Raw genomic sequence first — 20,137 nt, 5'->3', positions numbered from 1 at the left:
CAGACTTTCTCCTCGGAGCATATTATGCGGTGTCTGATGGCCCAGCTGGAGATAAGATTTCTGGGTTTGTTTGGGGTGGTTACTGTATCATGAAGATAGGTGTGGTGATCCAGGAGTTGCTTGCGTACGGTTGTCAGTAGGGTTCAGTTCTTGGAGCTGATAGTAGTATCCAGGAAGTTGATGTTGGTGTGGGAATGTTCCAGACACACTTTAATGGGTGAGTGGTGGTGGTGGTGGTGGTTAAAGTTGTGGTGGAATTCTGAGTGAGTTCAAGTCGTTTGTCCAGAGAATGAAAATATCCTTGATATGTCTCAGGTATTTCATTGGTTTCATGGTGCATTTGTCCAGAAATTCTTCTTCAGTGTAGCCCATGAAGAGGTTGGCATATTGGGGAGCCATCCTAGTACCCATGGTTGTTCCCATGGTTTGGACAAAGTGTGTTTTGAATGTAAAATTGTTATGGGTGAGGCTGAAAGGGATGAGTCTGGGGTGGATATCTGAGGGTTGTCCATTGTCTTGTAAATATTTGAGGCAGGCAGCTAAGCTGTTATTGTGAAAGATGTTGGTGTACAGGGAGGTGACATCCATGGGGGCAAGGATGATATTCTGAGGGAGCTTGTTATGTTGTGGAGTTTGTGGAAGAAGTCGGTTGTGTCCTGTAGGAAGCTGGCCCTTTGTGTGGTGAATAATTTATAGGAGTCTGAATATCAGTAAGAGTACCATGGCCAAATACGATGGGTCTGCCTGGGTTGCCTTGTTTGTGTATCTTGGGAAGCATGTAGAAGGCCTCTGAGTAGCATTCTTTTCAGAGTCAATATTGAACCACTGCTCTATCATTCATGGTCAGCTGCAGTATTTTACATGTAGTCTAAAACCTATTCTTTGACCGTCTGTAGCTATTATATCTGTGGCCCTTTTCATGAAAATAAAGGTGTTATAACCCTGCTGTCTTGGCGAAGTTCTGATTCAGAAATTTACTTTATAATCTGCCTGAATAATTTAGCCCATACTTTTATTTGAATAAGGTTCACTTTCTGTCCAACCTTGTGTGTTGTAACATTTGCAATGTTTCATCCAAGAATTAGTTGTGCTGCATTTGTGAGTGAAGATTATTTTTGTCTGAGTTGTGTTAACTAAGAAATTTTCCACTGCAGGAAAGGGTACTGAGGCAGCTGAAGCATCTTAATATGAGAAGTCTGCAGATAGCTTATGTCAGTGGCTCTCAACAGATCCAGATGCTATACCCCTTTCAGAAATCTGATCTGTCTTGCATACCCCCTAAGTTTTACTTCACTTTAAAACTACTTGCTTACAAAATCAAACAACAAAAATACAAAAGTGTCACAGCACACTTACTGAAAAATTGCTTTTCTTTTTTTGCCATATAATTATTAAATCAATTGGAATATAAATATTGTACTTACATTCCAGCATATATAGAGCAGTATAAACATTTCACTGTATGAAATTTTAGTTTTTACTGACTTCACTAGTGCTTTTTATATAGGCTGTTTTAAAACTAGGGAAATATCAGCTAGATGAATTGATGTGGCCCCAGAAGACCTCTGCGTACCCCCAGTGGCACATGTAGCCCTAGTTGAGAACCACTGGCTTAGGTTGTTTGAAAGGAGGAGCTTATGCTTCTGGTTTTCCCTCTCTTTCAAAACATACCCTCATGTAGTTATGTACTAGCAGATGTATGTATTCTGGTCATTACAGGAAAACATTAACGCGTATCTCCCACCTGTCGCTTCTCTACTAGTCTAATGCTAAGTGTTTTTTGACTGAAATCTCAGCTTTTTAATGAAGATATGGTGTATATTTGAATGCTTTTGGTTTACCTATGTAAATAAATGTCTTTTAATATGAGAAAAGAAGTGTTTATAATCTTGGTCAGAGGCAGTTGTCAAAATTTTCCAACATTGTGCCTGTTTTTAAGGTGGAATATATTACAGCGTCTTATTGATATGGAAATACATCTTTGAGTAAGCTTTCAATACTAAGATGAAATAAAGAATGAGAATTTGAAAAACAGAGTATAGAAGGGAAGACTGGGAAATAAAAGCACCAGTGACCATTGTAAGATAAGGTTGCTTATTAGCTCTCTAAGAGTATAGAGTAGTTAATCAAAACCTTTTAAAAAGGCTTTTCTACTTCTATTAATGCAGTGGTTCTCAAATTTTTGTATTGGTGACCCCTTTCACCTGAGCCTCTGAGTGCAACCCCCCTAATAAATGAAAAACACTTTTATAATGCTGTTAAATATATTAAAATGCTGGCGGCAAAGCAGGGTTTGAGGTGGAGGCTAACAGTTCGTGACCCCACAGGTAGTAACCTCATGACCCCCGAGGGGTCCTGACCCCCAATTTGAGAACCCCTGTATTAATGTTTCCTCATTTGTGTTACTAAGCCATATCAAGTAGAATACTTAATAAATGAGGATACTGTACATAGAATGAAACACAAGAGTTCTCTGAGTTCTGTTTAGTAAAAATGCATGTTATTACTGGGATTCTTGTGATCTTGAAATGTAATTTCTGGGAAATTGTGGGCTGCTTTTTGGTCTTAGCCAGTGAAATTCAATGGGGAGTGGGGTGGGGGTGGGGAAGGTGGTTCCTTCTGCCAAGTTCTTGTCTCTTGTCTTCTGATTTATAAACCTACATGTTCCTCCCATAGACTTGGAAACCAAGTAGCAGTGGTTTGAGCTCACAAACACGTAAATTTTGAAAGGGCAAGCAACAGACTTCCTTATGACAGAAATAGTTTTTGTGCTAAATTAATTAAGTCTATTTGATTTCAGCTAAAGAAAAAATATTAATTTTACATTTTCTTTTGACCCAAGGTTATCTTAAAATTAAACCATTAGTAGTATATGACTCTAAAGCACCACAAAAAAACTATTAGTAGTCAGCTTTCATGAAAATGTAAGCAGTTTTAAAATATATTTTTATGCCTGGGTCATGAGTCTGTTCTATTTTGTTTTCTCTGTGTGTGTGTGTGTGTGTGTGTGTGTATAGTGTGCATATAATGAATTAAGTCAAGGAGTATTTTTTGCTGACTCTGAAGTAATTTAAAGAGTGCCTACTCCTTTTCCATGTTAATTTAAAATATGTACGAAGACATGTTTTTAAAGTTCAAGCACTCGGGACGTTGGGGGTTTTCTGTAGCTGTATGTTGAGTAATTTTCAAGACAATACTGAGAAAATATTTACTATTTTATTTGTTTTGTAAGTCTGTTTCTATCTGTATTCTCTAAAACGTTCAACAATTACTAATAAAACCTTAATATTGGCAGTGCTTTATCCTGACTAAACTGCAAATATGCAAAGCACTTTTTATTTTAGCAACCAAATAGTGCTTTATTTTAGTGTTTGTTTTTAGTGACAACCCCTATAATCAACATTGCAAAATCGTTTCCATTGAAACCCTCTGTGTTCACACACTATTAAATATCTGATTCTTTCACTTTTAGAGCTAAAATTTTCCTTCTTTGTTCTGAGTTTGAATTTTTTTTGCAAAGTTTGAACAAATTCTCTAGCAATTTTTACTATGGAAGAGTGACAAAATACATGTTTCCCATTTGCAAAGAGAAAATTGTTTTGTTTTTCTGAGTAGAGTATGTGCTCATAACTGGCTATACTTCTATTATAATAAAAATAATAAGGCATGGGCATAGTGTTCACTGAGGAGTATGTGCTTTACTCAGTTTTAGAGGAGGTTTTTTAAAAAAATGTTTTGGGTGAATGAAAATGCAGGACTGCACATATATTGCAGACATTTCAGTTTAAACCCCAGTTGCAGTAGCTGAGAAGCTATGCTGCTGATTGAGAGAGGGATTAGTTGGAACCGTATACTTTTTCTTGAATTCTGTAAGTGCATGCCCAGTGATACACCCTTCATTCCCCCAAAGTGAATTTCTGGAGCTTTCACCATTTGGACCAGTAAAAAGCCAGATAACTTTTTGAAAGTGTCTAGCACATTATGGGTGATTCCAGAAATAAATAATGATGCCCAGCTCTGACACCCAGTAACTGACTCAGACTGTCATTGTCTTTCATTGATACTAGACTAGCTGGAAGCAAGTTCAGGAGCCTCTGTGCCATGCCACAAGACTCTTAGGACACAGTGTTTGTTTCCAAGCCCACTAACACTGTTGGGCTCCAACCTGTCTTTTCTTACTGATACCCGAAGGTCTCTGATTCTATTTCCCTCCCATCAGATCACAGCCCATGTAGTTTTGACTGACCACCTATTGGCCAATGACAAAATTTCAAGAGGGAGACCTCTATCCTCCTCCCACCAATCCTTATTTTTAAAACTATACCTTATACAGTCCATTCACAGACCAGGCAGGCACATGTCCAGAATCAAAAAGTTATGCCTTAGGTGGCTCGCTGATTGCTTTCATTACTGATTCCTTTACCTTTAATTGGAAGCCATCATGACGATATTAAAACATGGCTGCTGCTACTGAGAAGTTTTCATTGCAATATGCAATGAGTGGAAGTTTTAAACAAACAAAAAATAGTGTGTTGTACTCCACTTTAAGGTTAAGTCAAATAATCAGGGTGGATTTGATTTAAATCACTAGTCAGGAAGACTTGATTTAATCATGGTTTTCTACATAAAAGTGCATTCTTGTTGGTTGTTGTCAATAATATGTATTAAGGTTATAACTCAGAGATAGATATAGGTTTCATTTTTAGAATGTACACACTATACATTTTAAAGTGATTTATTTTGAAAACTTTTCAGATTAGTTTTACAGCTATATCAGAAAATGAATGATTGGTTATTTCATTTACCAAAGGTAAATGAAGCAGATATTTATGAAGTCATTGGGAGGTGAACTATCTCCAGTTCAGCAGGTTAATCATTAATATTTGGGGGATTTTCTTGCCATGTTGTACTGGGAGGAGAACATCACCAGACAGACTTTTAAATTATTTTATTTAACTGAAACAACATTATTATGGATTCTGGATTTTTTTCTTCAACAGAAAATATATAATATTTTAACAAAACAAGCGCATGAATTTTTGAATTTAAACATTCAAGTTTTTTTAAAATCAGATTGGTTTTTGTTAAAATTGTTTAAAATAGTTTTTTTTAAAAAAAAAAAACAAAAATTAAATGGACTGTTAGCCAGGTCAACATGAGAAACTTAAAATATTGGGTTCTGCAGCTAACTCGGTCATGTTCGCCTTCATTTTCCTGTTTGTTCATAATCTGGAAAAGAAAAACAAGCTTTCCTGCTTTTTCTCAATTTAGAACGAATTATTCCAAAGGAAGAAAATATTCTGTCTATACCGGCAGAAGAAATTACTGCTGTTAAAAGTGAGATTATCACTTCAACAGTCTCTGAATCCAAGTGCTTTGGTAACTTTCACCAGTTCACTGGTGTGACTTCCTTTAAAACGTCCTCAGCAAGCATATATTTCTTGAATGATTCTTATTCCCAAACTGGGTCTCTTTTACGGCCTGCTGCCATTATAGGTTTTCCCTTTTAGTGAGAGAATGGTATGGTAGATCTCAAATCAAAGAAGGCTGCACTCAGAAAGACCTCAAGACTTTTTAATATGCTGCTCAGCAGTTTCACTATTGTTTCAACTGTCTGTCCCTCCCGTCTCACAGTTATCTCCAGACTTCTCCTTGTACAGATCTATTCCACCCCCAATAATCTTCTATTCATTGTATTTTTTGAAATTTTGCACTTTTTAGAGAGCGGTAAGGGATTGACTCTGTGTACACAAATTTGCAGCAGGACAATAGGGTTGAGGTCTGTGATTTCTCACCTCTGTATATTTATTTATTTTTAAATATTTTTGCTGTTAACACAAATCCACAGTTTGAGAACTGCAAAACTAAGCATCTGTGATGGTATCTTCTAGACTGAGCACTGAGTCCCATTGGGAGATAGAATGATTAACCTAAATAACGTATACAGAAGCCCCTGGAGCCCCATAAGATTGGGTCCCTGATCTATGAACTATTGGAACTCATTTACGTAACTTTTTTTTAAACATTACATGAATATATTGTCTCATACTATAAAATTAGAATTTATAATTCCTATTCCATGATGAGATATGTATATTAAAGTATTTTCATAAACTCCTTTTGTCTTACATGGATTCAGCAGTAGAGAGTAATTCAAAATGCTCCATACATCTCTAAGTTAAGGGGTCATAGTTTAGCTTCCACATGCAACCTTAATTTTTGCATTTCCTACATTGTTGCATGTTCCTACCTAATACACTATAGTTTTACACTATAGATTTACATTTATTAACAAGGGAGATTGAAAATTATTTTCAATAAAATTGGAGATATATATTAAAAATATAAATAAATTTAAAAAAAAAACTATTTAAAGTTAAATCTGAAAACATGACAAACTGTTTAGACCTAAAATTACTATAATGCAGAGTCAGTGTGGCTTTTGTGCTGGCTGTGGATGCACATGATTTTGGCAGTCTGACAAATACAAGAGAAGGCTCATGAACAGAGCCAAGGAACTCCATTTGGTGTTTGTTGATCTGACCAAGGCTTTGACATGGTGAATCACAGGAGCCTATGGAAACTCGTTCATAAAGTAGAACCTCAAATTACGAACACCTCTGGAATGGAGGTGGTTCGTAACTCTGAAAAGTTCATAACTCTGGACAAAACGTTATGGTTCTTTCAAAAGTTTACAACCAAACACTGACTTATTATAGCTTTGAAACTTTACTATGCAGAGGAAAAATGCTGCTTTTAACCATTTTAATTGAAATGAAACAAGCACAGAAACAGTTTCCTTACCTTGTGAGTATTTTTTTAAATTTCTTTTTTTTGTTTATCTTTAGCACAGTACTGTACGGTAATTGCCTTTTTTTGGTCTCTGCTGCCTGATTGCATATTTCCAATTCCAAATGAAGTGTGTTGTTGACTGGTCAGTTTGTAACTTTGGTGTTCATAACTTTAAGGTTCTACTGTAATCAAACAGCTATCAAGAGAGCTGTTTGTTGATGACTGTGCCCTCATTGCATGCACTTTTGAGGATATTCATCTTATTGTGGATCACTTTACCTGTGCCTCAAAATGTTTGTTTCACAATTATCCTGAAACAGATGGAGGTGGTGTACCAGCCAGAACCAGATCACAAGCATCATGATCCCATTGTCACTTAGTAGAATTTCCTGACAGAGCTATCTGCGTAGCGTGCTTTCCAGCAACACCATGTTATATGTATCATTCAGCGACTGTAAAGGGCAGTTTGGCATTTGGCAGGCTCTGGAGGGCCCATGAAGTCTGCCTCAGGACTAAGATAAGTCTACCACACTGATGTACTCATCTCTCTCCTTTATGGTTGAGACATGGACGCTGTGCCAAAGCCACATCAAACAGCTGGAAGTCTTCCACCTTCACTGCCTAAGATCTATCTGCAGTGTCAAGTGCCAGGACAGATCCCCAACACCAAAGTCCTTGAGAGGTGCCAGACCCCTAACATCAAGAGCATGCTCATCAGAGCTCAACTTTGGTCCACACACAATCCACATGGAGGCTTCCCATATATCAAAAGTGATGTTCTACAGCCAGTTGAGCATAGGAACCCACAATAAGAGGCGACCCATTCTCTGATACAAAGACTCCTTGAAGGCCACCATCAAAGTGTGCAAGATAGACATTAAAACTTGGGGGATAAGTTGCACAGGATAGCCCCGGTTGGAGAAGTATGCATCATAAGACTGTGTCCAGTTTTGAGGAGTGGCACGCAAAGTCTTTGCTTGAGAAGAGAGTGAGTGCATCATTAGGTCGATGCCTCAAACCCTCCCACTACCAAATGCAGCTGCATTTGAAAATCGTGGATTGGACTTGGTTTCCATGTGAGAAGCCATAAAAACAAATAAACCCAGAACTTAATATACTAGCTGAATGCTCATCTGTCAAAGCTACGGGAGAATCCATCACCATCACTATAATCTGTTAAAATAATATAAATGAAATTTAAAAAATTACAGTACATATTTGGTGCTAAAGTTAGGTGCAGAGAGCACATTTTCTTCATTTCAGTTGATTGAACTAGTTCAATGCAATGACTAGTGCAGTCAAATTTAAGAATTTGAGTGAGTCGAAAAAGCAGGAAATTGTTTACTTTTTTCTATCTGTGAATAGGAATTAGGTGTGAAAGGATGAGATGTGCTAGTTCTAAAATATTGAAGGACTGCTCAGAAACAATCATTCAATTCATTAGCTATAGAGTACTTTTTTATTCAATAAAACAGTTAATGTTAAGTGTAAAATGTTTTGATAACCTTATTTTTCTCTCATGCACATTTAATATTAATAACAAATACCTCTTCTGTGTCACATTAACTAACAAAAACAGTTTTAAAATGCTAATTTTGGATTTTTAATTGGATTCTAATTTCCGTACAGCTGTCACAAATTACAAAGGAAAATTTAAGAAAAGCATCATTCACCATTTTCTAGCATACTACAAAAAGTAAAAAATTAAGAATCTGAATATATATTTTTGCTTAAGTAAATGTGTATTGATACATTCTGTCTTCCTGGTTAGCAAAATGTACCATATGTAGTTGCAGATCAATGTGTTTTTAACAGGTAACAACCAATGATGATCAACCTTGCTTTAGGAAAATAACTAAAAAGTACAAATGTAAATCAAGATTTAAATCAGTGTTTCCTGCTTGCTGATTTAACTCAAGTCAGCCTGGTACTTAATGTGAAATCAATTTTTAGTATAGCCTTTACTGGAACACCTTGAAAAGATCAGTTTAAATTAAAAAAACAAAAACAAACAAACTTAGCATAAACTGTTTAAAGTATGTTCATGATTTAAGCAGTTGTTTAATATTAACTCAGTGTTCCAAATAGTGTCTTCCTTTAGGTCTTTTGAAATAAGCCTGGTTTTGATTGATTAACTTTATTTTGGGTGTTTGGTGGTAGTTACTCAAGCAACTAAGAACCTCCCCTTCTTCAGAGCATTTTTAAAAGTGATCGTTAGTTGAACTGATGACACTATTGAAAGGGTTATGAAACAGACTAAACTGGCTCTAACTATAACTTTGACCTTTTTTATCAAATTGTGAGAGTTGTGCCAAAATTTGATGATAAACAGTTCTGGGAAGTTCTTTTGTATTGAATTCCAGGGCTGCATGAGTGATGCGCTAAAGATCTACTTGTGATTGATGTAATACTTGCCTTATACGTTTTTAGGCTTGAATAGATCATTTGCCTAATAGTAAAATTGCATAGACTCAAACTTAAGCAGAAACTTGGCAATGACTTCTAAAAATGCTCAATTAGGAGTTAGCAACTTAAGACTTTTCTTCCCACCTCAGTGCGAGTAGTCAGGCTGCCTCTAGTTGCATCTTCATCTGCAATAATAAGAAAAAGCTCAACTCACAGAAGGGGTTTTGTATGATTGTCATTCAGCTTTTCAGCCAATGGTTGTAGGATCAATCTGCATTCACAAAGCTTTTCTGGCTTTGGAAGAGTTTGAGATCAGAGATCTGTTTAATCCTGACTGACTTCCATAGACTGAAGGCCTCTGTTTTCTTCAGCCACTCAACACTCACAATTCTGTTATTCCTAGAGGTTATTTCTGGTGCCTTGCAAGAACATATCTTTCTTCAAATTAAGTATTTAGACTCAAATTTAGGACTGCCTGAAACAAAAAATGGCTTGTCTGAGCTACTGCAAAGGTGATGAGATCTGTCCAAGAGGCTGAGATTAGTGATTTGGTGCTAAAGTTTCTCACAAATCCCCTGTCAGGTATGTAGGTAGGTTTTTTCAGATGGGGAAATGGAGACAAATTCAGAAACATACCCAGATGCTGAGTCAGGGGCTGAGCTGAGCTTGTAATTTAAGATTCATTTTCATCCAGTCCATCAAACCATGCTGCTTCTCTGGTTTTCTGGATCTTCTCCGCATAAGTGTGGGCAAAATAAGCAATACCCTGTTTTACTAACCAAAAAGCCTTGTGGTCATTCTTCCAAGGAGGAGTATGTCTTCATACTGTTACTTCTGATTAAAAGTACAGAGCAGGCAGAGTTTAAGGTGGTACATCCATCATTGAATTTTGCCATAGTACAACACGTTACAGCATATCTCGGCATTGGTAGACTCTCTTCCAAAATGATGCGAGGGATCTGACTCCACACAGTACAGGGGGAGGTCTTTTCACTATCACATAAGTTTGGACTGCCTTTAAATCTGATCAGTTTTCGAAGCTTCTGTGATGGATGTAGAGGTGCTTTGTAATCACTTAGGAATAGGGCTCTGCTTGTCTGACAGTGGTAAGGGGTTTATGGTCGGACTACAAGGAGTCAGCACGAACAAGGTAAATATCTTCAGAGTGCCACCCATTTATTTATGCACTTGAAGGACAATATTATACTCATTTGCTTTGATATCTGACTTCTAACCTCCTGTTGAGCTCACTAGGCCAATTTGTTAAGGGGGAGAATCACAGTTTGTAATCATAGGAGTATCAAAAGCCCAAGAAGCAAGATAAAGGGCTGCTGGTGGGGACATGAGACATTCTTGAGGGAGAAGGAGAATGGTGGTTGGGGTTGCTGTAGAGGCCAGGGATCTGAAGGAAATGGATGCCCTAGGGCCTTCAAGGGATGGCAAGCCACTGGGAAGATAGGTATGTGAGGGCTTTCATTGTTTTTAAATACTTTTTCTCTTATGCTTTGTGTTCCTACTGTTAAGATTAAATAATAACTTGCTTTATGGAAGTTTTCAGGTCACTGTATTAACCATTGGCCACACCTCCCAAAGGGAAGACTTGCAGGTATTGAATCCATTTGAGCCTGGTGAGTTATCAGGATTGGAACACAGAGCTCTGTAGTCTGGGGACCCAATCTATAAGTCTGAGACTTATGGGATTCCATGCTGAGTTAAGTCAGCTCACAGGGCCTAACGCTTGAGGACAGGTACTCAGAAATCAGAGAGGGGTCAAAAATGCAACTGCTCTTTAATTGTGATAGCCCCCATACATGCCTCTCTCTTCTGAATCATAACCAGTGGGTTACAGTTATGATAGGTGAGGCTACAATTTATGCGGTGTTTTTCTCTGTGGTGTCTGACTTCTGATTCTGTAAGATTCTTTTATCTCAAGCAGTACAAGAATATACCAAAAAACAAGGCTTCTCAAAGTGGAAATTCCATTGCGAAAATAAAGAGCCAGTTCATTTTTTCATGGGTACTTCTAGCTATGCAAACATCTGATTTTAAAACTAATTTGCCATTTACCATTTAAGTCAGCATCTACCTACAACACAGTTTTATCTAACTTAAACTCAATTTCCTCCATATACTTAAAATTAAAGATAAGAGGTTATGGTTGCTAAACATGGGCATTTTAATTACTTCTCCTATAAAGTGTCTGTATTTAACTTGCTGTCTTCTGTAGACATAGTACAAACTGAATCAAGTTAATATCTTTTACATTTGCTGGTATGAGTGTGAGCAGATCGCATTTCACACTCAAGACAAATGCACACAAAATCACGAAGCTGCTGTGTTTTAGAAAAGCCAGAAAAGGTCACTACCTCATTCTACTACATCTAGGATTTAGTGTTTACCGGCATTGGAAAATTCCTGGCAATGGTAGGGTGATTTATTATTGGATGATAAATCCAGGATTACGTGACAACCAGTGAAGTTTGAGATTATAAATAGGACCTATTTTCTTATATAAAAAGAATCCTGTATGCAGATATTATAAATTGTATTTACCCGCTTGCATAGCTTATGTTTACAGTTTAGCTTCATATGAAAGTAGAAAAGTGCTTAGCCTGAAGCTCAATTGTTAAAAAGAAAATTTGGATGATTTATTTTTGTGCTATTTGTAAAGTTGTTGAAGGTTTTCATTAAAAGTAAATTGCAGAGAAGCACATTAATTGTGCTCTTGTTTGTTCCTTTTTTAATATGTAAACATTAGTGCATAATTTATTTTTTCTATTTTTTTCTTTTAAATCCATGTAAGAATGATCAGGTTTGATTTCTTTTTTGCTGGAAGATTGGAGTTGGATAGTCAAATTACAATAAGATGAAACAGTCTGTCATTTAATGATTTGGAGATTATAGGGATGATTGTGGTCACCTACTCTGACCTCCTACGTAATACAGGCCATAGGCCTTTCCTGTTTGAATTAGACTATGTCTTATAGCAAAACATCCAACCTTGATTTAAAAATTCCCAGTGATGGAGAATCCACCATTACCCTTAATAGATAGAAACCAACCACTGGAACCATCAGTTACAAATTTGCACCTTATTTCAAGTCTGAATTTGTCTAGCTGTAACTTCCAGCTAGTAAATGAAGGTGGTCAGATTTGATGATCACTGTGATCCCTTTGGCCTTGGAATCGATGAATCTAGATCTTGTTATACCTCTGTATGCTACGCTGAAGACTCCTCGTTTCTATTCCCCATGTAGGTCAGGCCATGACCAAGTCACCCCTTAATAGACTTTTGATAAAATTAATATAGTGAACTCCTTGAGTCTCACTATAAAGCAATTTTTCCAATGCTTGAATCATTTCTCGGAACCCTCTTCTGTAGACTTGGGAAGACAACAGTGCATTTGGAAGGTTATCCTCACATATGTGAAAGCTAGAAATTTATACCCTGGCCCACAGATCTTAATTAAACATGGAATTCCACTCTCTCCACAGGGTGAATGACACCTGATGATATGAACTCAGGGAATAAGTTGCAGATGTATAACCTCAATAATAGCAGCAGATATAATTTCCACGTAATCATCCATCTGTTATTCCCAGCCTACCAATCTCTCTTTTGTCTTATCCAGATAGAGACTCAGGTAGCTGGCTCTCATTTATGCCCTGATGTCCACCAGGACTGGGGTCCTAGTTCAGGAAAACACTTAAGCATGTGCTTACATATAAACACATGCTTAAATGTATGTTAAATGAAAACTGCCACATATTGCAAAGATGCATATTGCAAAGGTGGTGAAAAATAAATGTCTTAAATAACAAAACAGGAAACTGCCATTGTGACAACTAGATTTTGATTTATTAAAAAAGTCCCATTGATGTGCAGTGTAAGTTTCTACTCTGTAAATAGCCTTTACAAAACCTGAAAAATCTACGTTGTTTTTCATATTATTACTTTGTGCCTTTGAGAGGATAGAAACAGACAAAGGTATTAAAACATAAGAACTTTTCATTGTGTGTGTGGTTTTTTTTGTTTTGTTTTTTAACTACAGTTTAACACTTTCATGGCTTACTAAGACCTTCAAAGAAAAACTGATTTTTATTTTTTGTTTTGTTTCCATAGTTGCATTAAAATCTTCCAACTGTACCAGACCTGAGATAAATGGCATTCAGGACAGCTGCAGAACAACTAAGCCTGGAGAAGGCATACATCTACTAGAAGGAGAACTTTTATTACAGGTATGTTTTACAGCGGATATAATAATTGCTGAAGAAAGGCCTTTTGTTACGTTTACAAAAGTTAACTGATGGGGTTTAGGACGAAACTTCTTATAGTCAAATTACTATGTAATTGTCATTATGGGATTTCTTGAACCTTCCTCTGAGTTATCTGGTACTAGCTAACTTAAGAGACAGGCTCCTGGACTGGATGAACCACTAGTCTGATCCAGCATAGCAATGGCTATTTTCCTGCTGTCAGCCAATAGTCTTCCAGTTCTTTCTTACCCCTTAATCTCTAACAGATTATTTAAAATAAGAAAAAGCCCAACAAATACACAAAACCATGCCTTGTATTGATGGAGGGTTAAAATGCTAGCCATCTGTAACCCAGCTTAGAGGCTGTTAACTTGAGAATTTATTTAAACATTTCATTACTTTTTTAAAAGCACATTGTAGAACACTTTTTATATTTTTGATACCTTCATACTCAAGATGTTTGAATTTATTTTGGGTTCAAACTATTTTGCATGCCATGTTTTATGAACAACTATAGTGTTCTAAGTGCCGTTGTAATTAGTTTTGATTTGTATTTCTATTGTAAATTCAATTGTTGCTAAATTACTTGGCTTATAATAGAATGAACAGGGAGAAAATACAGTAGGTGTCTATTAAAAACCATCTGGACTGCAGAAACTCAAGAATGGAAATTTTCTATATCAACTCTTAAGGTATTCAAAACCACAGAATACCACACTGATCCAAAACTCTGCTCAGATTTTTGTTGGGTAACTAATAAAGCTAAACTGGTCAGTGTTAAAAACAAAAGAAAAAAATAGTTCTAACTGATCAAGGAGGCTGATGTGGACCTATTTAAAGATGCATGGTGGAGAATATGTGAATAATAGCATAAGATACCATTGCTAGTTATTGAATACAATACAAAGCAGGGCTTCAATTGTACCTTTAAGTGGCACACATAAGGAATAATCATAGAATCATAGGACTGGAATGAACCTCGAGAGGTCATCTGGTATAGTCCCCTGTACTCATGGCAGGACTAAGTATTATCTAGACCATTTCTGAAAGGTGTTAGTCTAATCTGTTCTTAAAAATCTCCAATAGTGAAGATTCCATAACCTCCATAGGAGAGTGCTCTCCAAATTTTAGAGGAATGAGGAACTATAAGTAATTTGGTGCAATGAGACCAAGTTCTAGAAGCAAAAAAGAGTTAATGGAAAATCCAGAAAAGATGCTGTGGGTGAGATTCCATGCTGTGCTTCTGTGGGGATGTCAGCAGTACAATAAAACACCGCTGGCTGGCCCGGATCAGCTAACGCAGGCTCATGGGGTCCCAGAGCTCAGGCTTCAGCTGACATTTAAAAGCAACCTTCCAAATTCTGGGCTGATCTAGGGGCTGAAGTGACTGCCTATGTAACTTATTACCCTGGTGGGTTTGTCTAAACTATGGTATTCTGTCCCTGGCTGTCTATGGGCAGCTGTCCTGCCCAGGGTCTATGCAACATTATGCATTGTGGCTCTGGCTCCACCTCCCCCACCCCCAGCAGACTCCACCAAGTTGAAGTCCCACTCGCAGAATCCCCCCTACACCACAATTTGCAAAGTAGCCCTCAGAAGACAGCCTTCAGCTCTCTTCTCAGTTCCAGTGCAAGGGGAACTTGTTCCCAGACTAAAAATGTGAGTGAGAAAGTAAGGAACAAACATAAGAAGTGAGGGGAAGGGACAAATACATTATAGATGCTGTAATGCATAATCTTTCCTTGTTTAATTCTAAAGGCAGAAATTGGCCAGTTGGGAAGTATTAGTTTTCCAAGTTTTTTACTAATGTAGAAATCAGCAGGCCCATATGACATACATAATTGGGTATTACGGAATTAGATAACAAAAGTTGTGAACCATTGACACTTACTGAAAATTCACATGACTGATCTTACCAGAGGATTGCAGAAGAAGCCATCATGGAACTGAAAATGTCTGTTCCCAGTAAAATAATGGGACAAACGTCCTTATATATAGAAGATTATGGGACTACAAACAGAAAGCAGCATAGCTGTATAAAGAACAGATCTGACAGAAAAAGCATTTTCTTTTGTTAAGCAGAAATGCAAAATTATTTCTTGAAGGGAATGCAAAACAATTAAAGAGAATAGTGCTGACTAAAGGTTAGAAAAAGAACTGCTACAATTCTCTGGTAAAAAAAAAAAAAGAACCAAAAGATCAAACATAGTTCTTATAGAAAGAACTGTCTGTTTCCCTGGGGCTTCTTCCCAAATTCTTTGAACAACTGGATTAATACTAGAAGGAATGGGGAAAGGGCTGTGAGAATGTCTTTCTTTGGAGATACCTATGAAACTTTTAGCGCTACAATTTCATCAGTTTTGGAACAACTATATTCAAAGAGTCTAGGAACAGTGTTTTGCTTTTTTTAACTATACAGTTTAGAACAATTTTTATCCATATGTATTTGGCTGTGGGGCTTGGATTGTTTGTCTGATGTAGATGATCCATGGGTGCATTTTCAAAGCCAAATTACTGCGATACACAGGGCCGATTTCCCATTAGGAACTGTAGGCCTGCCGAGGGGGTGCCTAAAAATTCAAATTTTGTTGCTCCCGGGTCCCGTCGGGGCAGGGCCAGCTAAGAGGGAGACAGCTCCACACAGCCCTGCTGGAGCACTCCTCGCTCAGCCCGGCGGACACAGACACTTCCCAGCAGGACGGGCGAGTGCGGCCGTGGGGCGGGGCATGGGAGAGTGGATTTGTGGAGGGGGCTCTGGAGAGTGTAGGGTGGGGGAGGTCTATGTGTGTTGGGGTATTGGACAGTAGGGGGTGTGCAGGGGACACTAGGCATTGGGGGAGGAGGGCGCGGCGGGGTGCCTAAAAGTTACAAGTAGTACCCCCGCAGCATTTAGGAACTCTGAGCTGCTGTGGACGGTGGGGGTACCCCACAGCTCCCTCTGCCACTGGTTGGCAGGGGCACCCCCGCAGCTCCCGGCTGGTTCCAGGCCCCTGTAGACGGAGGGAGCTTGGAGCTGGGGCCCCGCAGTTGCCCAGCCACCAGGGACGGTGTGGGGACCACAAAGTATCAATCTGACCCTGGTGATACATGTCACTTGGTCGTACTCTTTCAATGACTGAAAAGCTTGTTAGCATAAAAAGCGACATCTTGTCTCATTTGGTTCAGCCTGTTACCACAGAGCACCAGTCTTCTGGACCCAGTCCTGACTTCCTATGTGGTTCCAGGTGTAGTTCAAAGTATTGGTTAAAACCTATAATAATTTGTGATCTTGGACCTAGCTGTCTAAAACTTACACTCTCGAGTTGTGTAATGAAATATACCATCTGCTGAGCTGCTCTAGGCAGTACTTCCTGTGACTTAAATGTTTATAGGTGGTGGTATAGAGTGAAAGATCCTGTCTTCTCTGGTGGTTTGAAAAAGCCTAAATTTGGCAATACAAGTTCAGCTCACATTGTAAAACCTAAAATTTGTGATTCACTTTTTTAGTATCAGGGAGTAGGTGGAGGCAGGGGGAAGTGTTGTGAACGAGACTGGGTTTTTTATATACTACTTTGAATTTTGATATTTTTATTTTATTTATAAGAACATAAGATGTCCATACTGGGTCAGACCCTTGGTCCATATAGCCCAGTATTCTGTCTTCCAGCAGTGGCCAATGCAGGGTGCATCAGCGAGAATGAACCAGACAGGGCAATTATCTATTGATTCATCCCTGATCATCCAGTCCCAGCTTCTGGCAGCCAAAGGTTTAGGGACACACGCAGCATGGGATTGTGTCCCTCACCTTCTTTGCTTATAGCCATCAATGACCCTTCAATCTCCATGAATTTATCTATTCTTTTTTGAACCCATACTTTGGCCTTCACAACATACACTGGCGGGGAGTTCCACCGGCTGACTGTGTATTGTTTGAAGAAGTACTTCCTTATATTTGTTTTAAACCTGTCACCAATTAATTTTATTGAGTGATTATGTTAACGGGTAAAGAGTACTTCCTTACTCACTTTCTCCACAACATTCATCATTTTGTAGACATATATATCCATCCTTAGTTGTGTCTTTTCTAAGCTGGTCAGTATTTTTAATCTATCTTAATATGGAAGCTGATCTGTACTGCTAATCATTTTTGTTGCCCTTTTCTGTACCTTTTCCAATTCTAATGTATCTTTTTTGAGATTGAGTGAACAAAACTGTATGCAGTATTCAAGATGTGGGCACACCATGGATTTATATAGTGACTTTATATAATTTTCCTAATGGTTCCCAACATACTGTTACATTTTTTTTGTTTTTTATTTTTTATTTTTTATTTTTTTTGGTCTGCTGCTGCTGCACATTGAGCAGATTTTTCCAAGAACTATCCAAAATTACTCCAAGATCTTTCTTGAATGGTTACAGCTAATTAAGACCCCATCATTTTGTATGTATAATTGGAGCTATATTTTCTAATGTGCATTACTTTGCACTTATCACCATTACATTTCATCTGCCATTTTTTGGCCTAGTCACCCCGTTTTCTGGGATCCCTTTGTACCTCTCTCCATTGTGGAAAATTGATCATTTATTCGTACCCGTTGTTGCTTATCTTTTAACTAGTTACTGATTCATGAGAAGACCTTCCATCTTATTCCATGACTGCCTACTTTTTAAAGAGCCTTTGGTGAGGGACCTTGACAATGGCTTTGTAATAGTCCGAGTACACTGTTCACTGATCACCCTTGTTTACATGTTTGTTGACACTCAAAGAATTTTAATAGATTGGTGAGGCATGATTTCCCTTTAAAAAAGCCATGTTGGCTCTTCTGCCAGCATACCGTGTTAATCTTTGTTTCCGATAATTCTGTTCTTTGCTGTAGTTTCAACCAATTTGCCTGGTACAGAAGTTGAAAGGATTGCCTCCGGAGTCTTTTTAAAAAATTGGCGTTTCCTCTTCACCAACTTTTTCAATAGGAACATCAAGAAAGATGACCCCCAACATTTTCCCTTTCTTTACCGCTGTTTCTGTCTATACTGTCTTAGATATTGTCGTCTTGAAAACAATCCCTAAAAAAAATGAAAGTGAAAGAGAGAATCCTTAAACAATGACTATAAATTAATATTGATGAAAAGTAATGTCCTCAATGACTAGAAAAGCTAATCAAAATTGAAGGTACTTCAGTATATTATTGTTTTAACTCTAAGCAGATATAGTGAACAAATGTGGAAGTATTAAGGCCACCAGTTTACCTTTTAAGGAGCAAAACACACCCATACATAAAGGACTTACTTATACTAGAGACATCCAGGTGTTAGGTTTAAAGTGAAATTCGTTTTGTTTTATCCAGTTTTTAAAAACAGATAAATGACCTGATTAAACTGTTGTAACTAAACAAGAAATAGAAGAGTTCAAATTTATGTAGGGCACCTGTATGTTTACAGAATATTAAGTATTATTTTTCTAATAAAAGCTTTGGGAAAGTGACTTATTTTGTATTTTATAGAAACTGAAGTTGCCACTTACCTAACATAACCCATTTTTGGCATGAACAGCCATTTTTCTCTGAACTAGGCATCAGAACCACTATAAAATCTGACAGGTTTCAGAGTAGCAGCCGTGTTAGTCTGTATCCGCAAAAAGAAAAGGAGTATGAAAGCTCATCCTGTAGCTCATGAAAGCTTAGGATCAAATACATTTTTTTAGTCCCTAAGGTGCCACAAGTACTCCTTTTCCTTTTACTATAAAATATGTTGCTCCAAACTGGAGAGATGACCTCTTCATATTACAGTGAGCAAAGAATCTTTCTTTGACTTCTGGATGAAAAGGTATAGAATTACCTTTTAGCTGCTGGGCCAGAATTACTAATTTTACTAAAATTACTAATTTTAGCTGCTGGGCCAGAATTTAATCACTGTACAGTTTACAGCATTTTTTAATTTTAGGTGTATTAGTACTGTATAAATCAAATCAAAAGAGCACCCAAACAAAGGCCATGACATTTTTGCACTGTATTCCCTTTTAATTTATATTATCTTTTAACAAAGGCACTTTACATATATCTCATAGCTGACTAAATGACAGCTATATGAGATCTGAAGACCTCTTGGATTGACTGTACTATTAATTTAACTCTGGATTCTTTTGAACTCATACTGTCACTTATTCTTCCAGGATTAGAACTGCAATATCCTGTTTATAGGTGGAGGGCACTTCATTTTTGAAAAGTTTTTAAACGTGACATTTCTGAATTTTTTATTTTTTTTTTAAATGTAAGGTGTTCAGAGAGTCTTCGAAAAGGTAATTTAATGGACTATTTAACCTGACCTTATTAAACCCTGGTAATGGGAAGATCAAATTGAAGTAGTAAATGCACCCTAGGAGGGTGAATTCATGAAATAACAGTTGTGCCGAGGACCACAAATGGGTAGGGGTGGTGGATAATTCTTTGTAGTGAGATTCGTTCTCTTACTTTAGTTTGTAAACATGACAGTATTTTATCGTTCATTTACTTTGTAATCCAGAAGTTGTAAATAATAATTTTTCACACTAAACAAAGTTTTGAAATATGCTTATTTGAACACATTGACAAAGTCTAACTCTAAATGCAACTATGGTAATTAAATGGCAAAACATACTTAATTCAGTCCCTTGAGCCAACCTTTTGTTAAAATCTTGACTGGAATCCATGGAAGTAAATCAGCACCT

General features: G+C 37.4%; 1 protein-coding gene across 1 annotated transcript in view; it reads left to right on the top strand.

The window, feature by feature from the left end:
- AHR (aryl hydrocarbon receptor) overlaps positions 1-20,137 on the top strand; it is an 85,376-nt gene that overhangs the window by 38,422 nt on the left and 26,817 nt on the right. The window contains exon 3 of the mRNA XM_073333784.2: positions 13,322-13,437. Coding sequence (XP_073189885.1) covers positions 13,322-13,437 — 116 coding nt within the window. The remainder of the gene's footprint in view (positions 1-13,321; positions 13,438-20,137) is intronic.

The sequence above is a fragment of the Lepidochelys kempii genome, chromosome 2, assembly GCF_965140285.1.
Source record: "Lepidochelys kempii isolate rLepKem1 chromosome 2, rLepKem1.hap1, whole genome shotgun sequence".
Taxonomy (NCBI): Eukaryota; Metazoa; Chordata; order Testudines; family Cheloniidae; genus Lepidochelys; species Lepidochelys kempii.
This window is presented reverse-complemented; position numbering and strand designations above follow the sequence as displayed.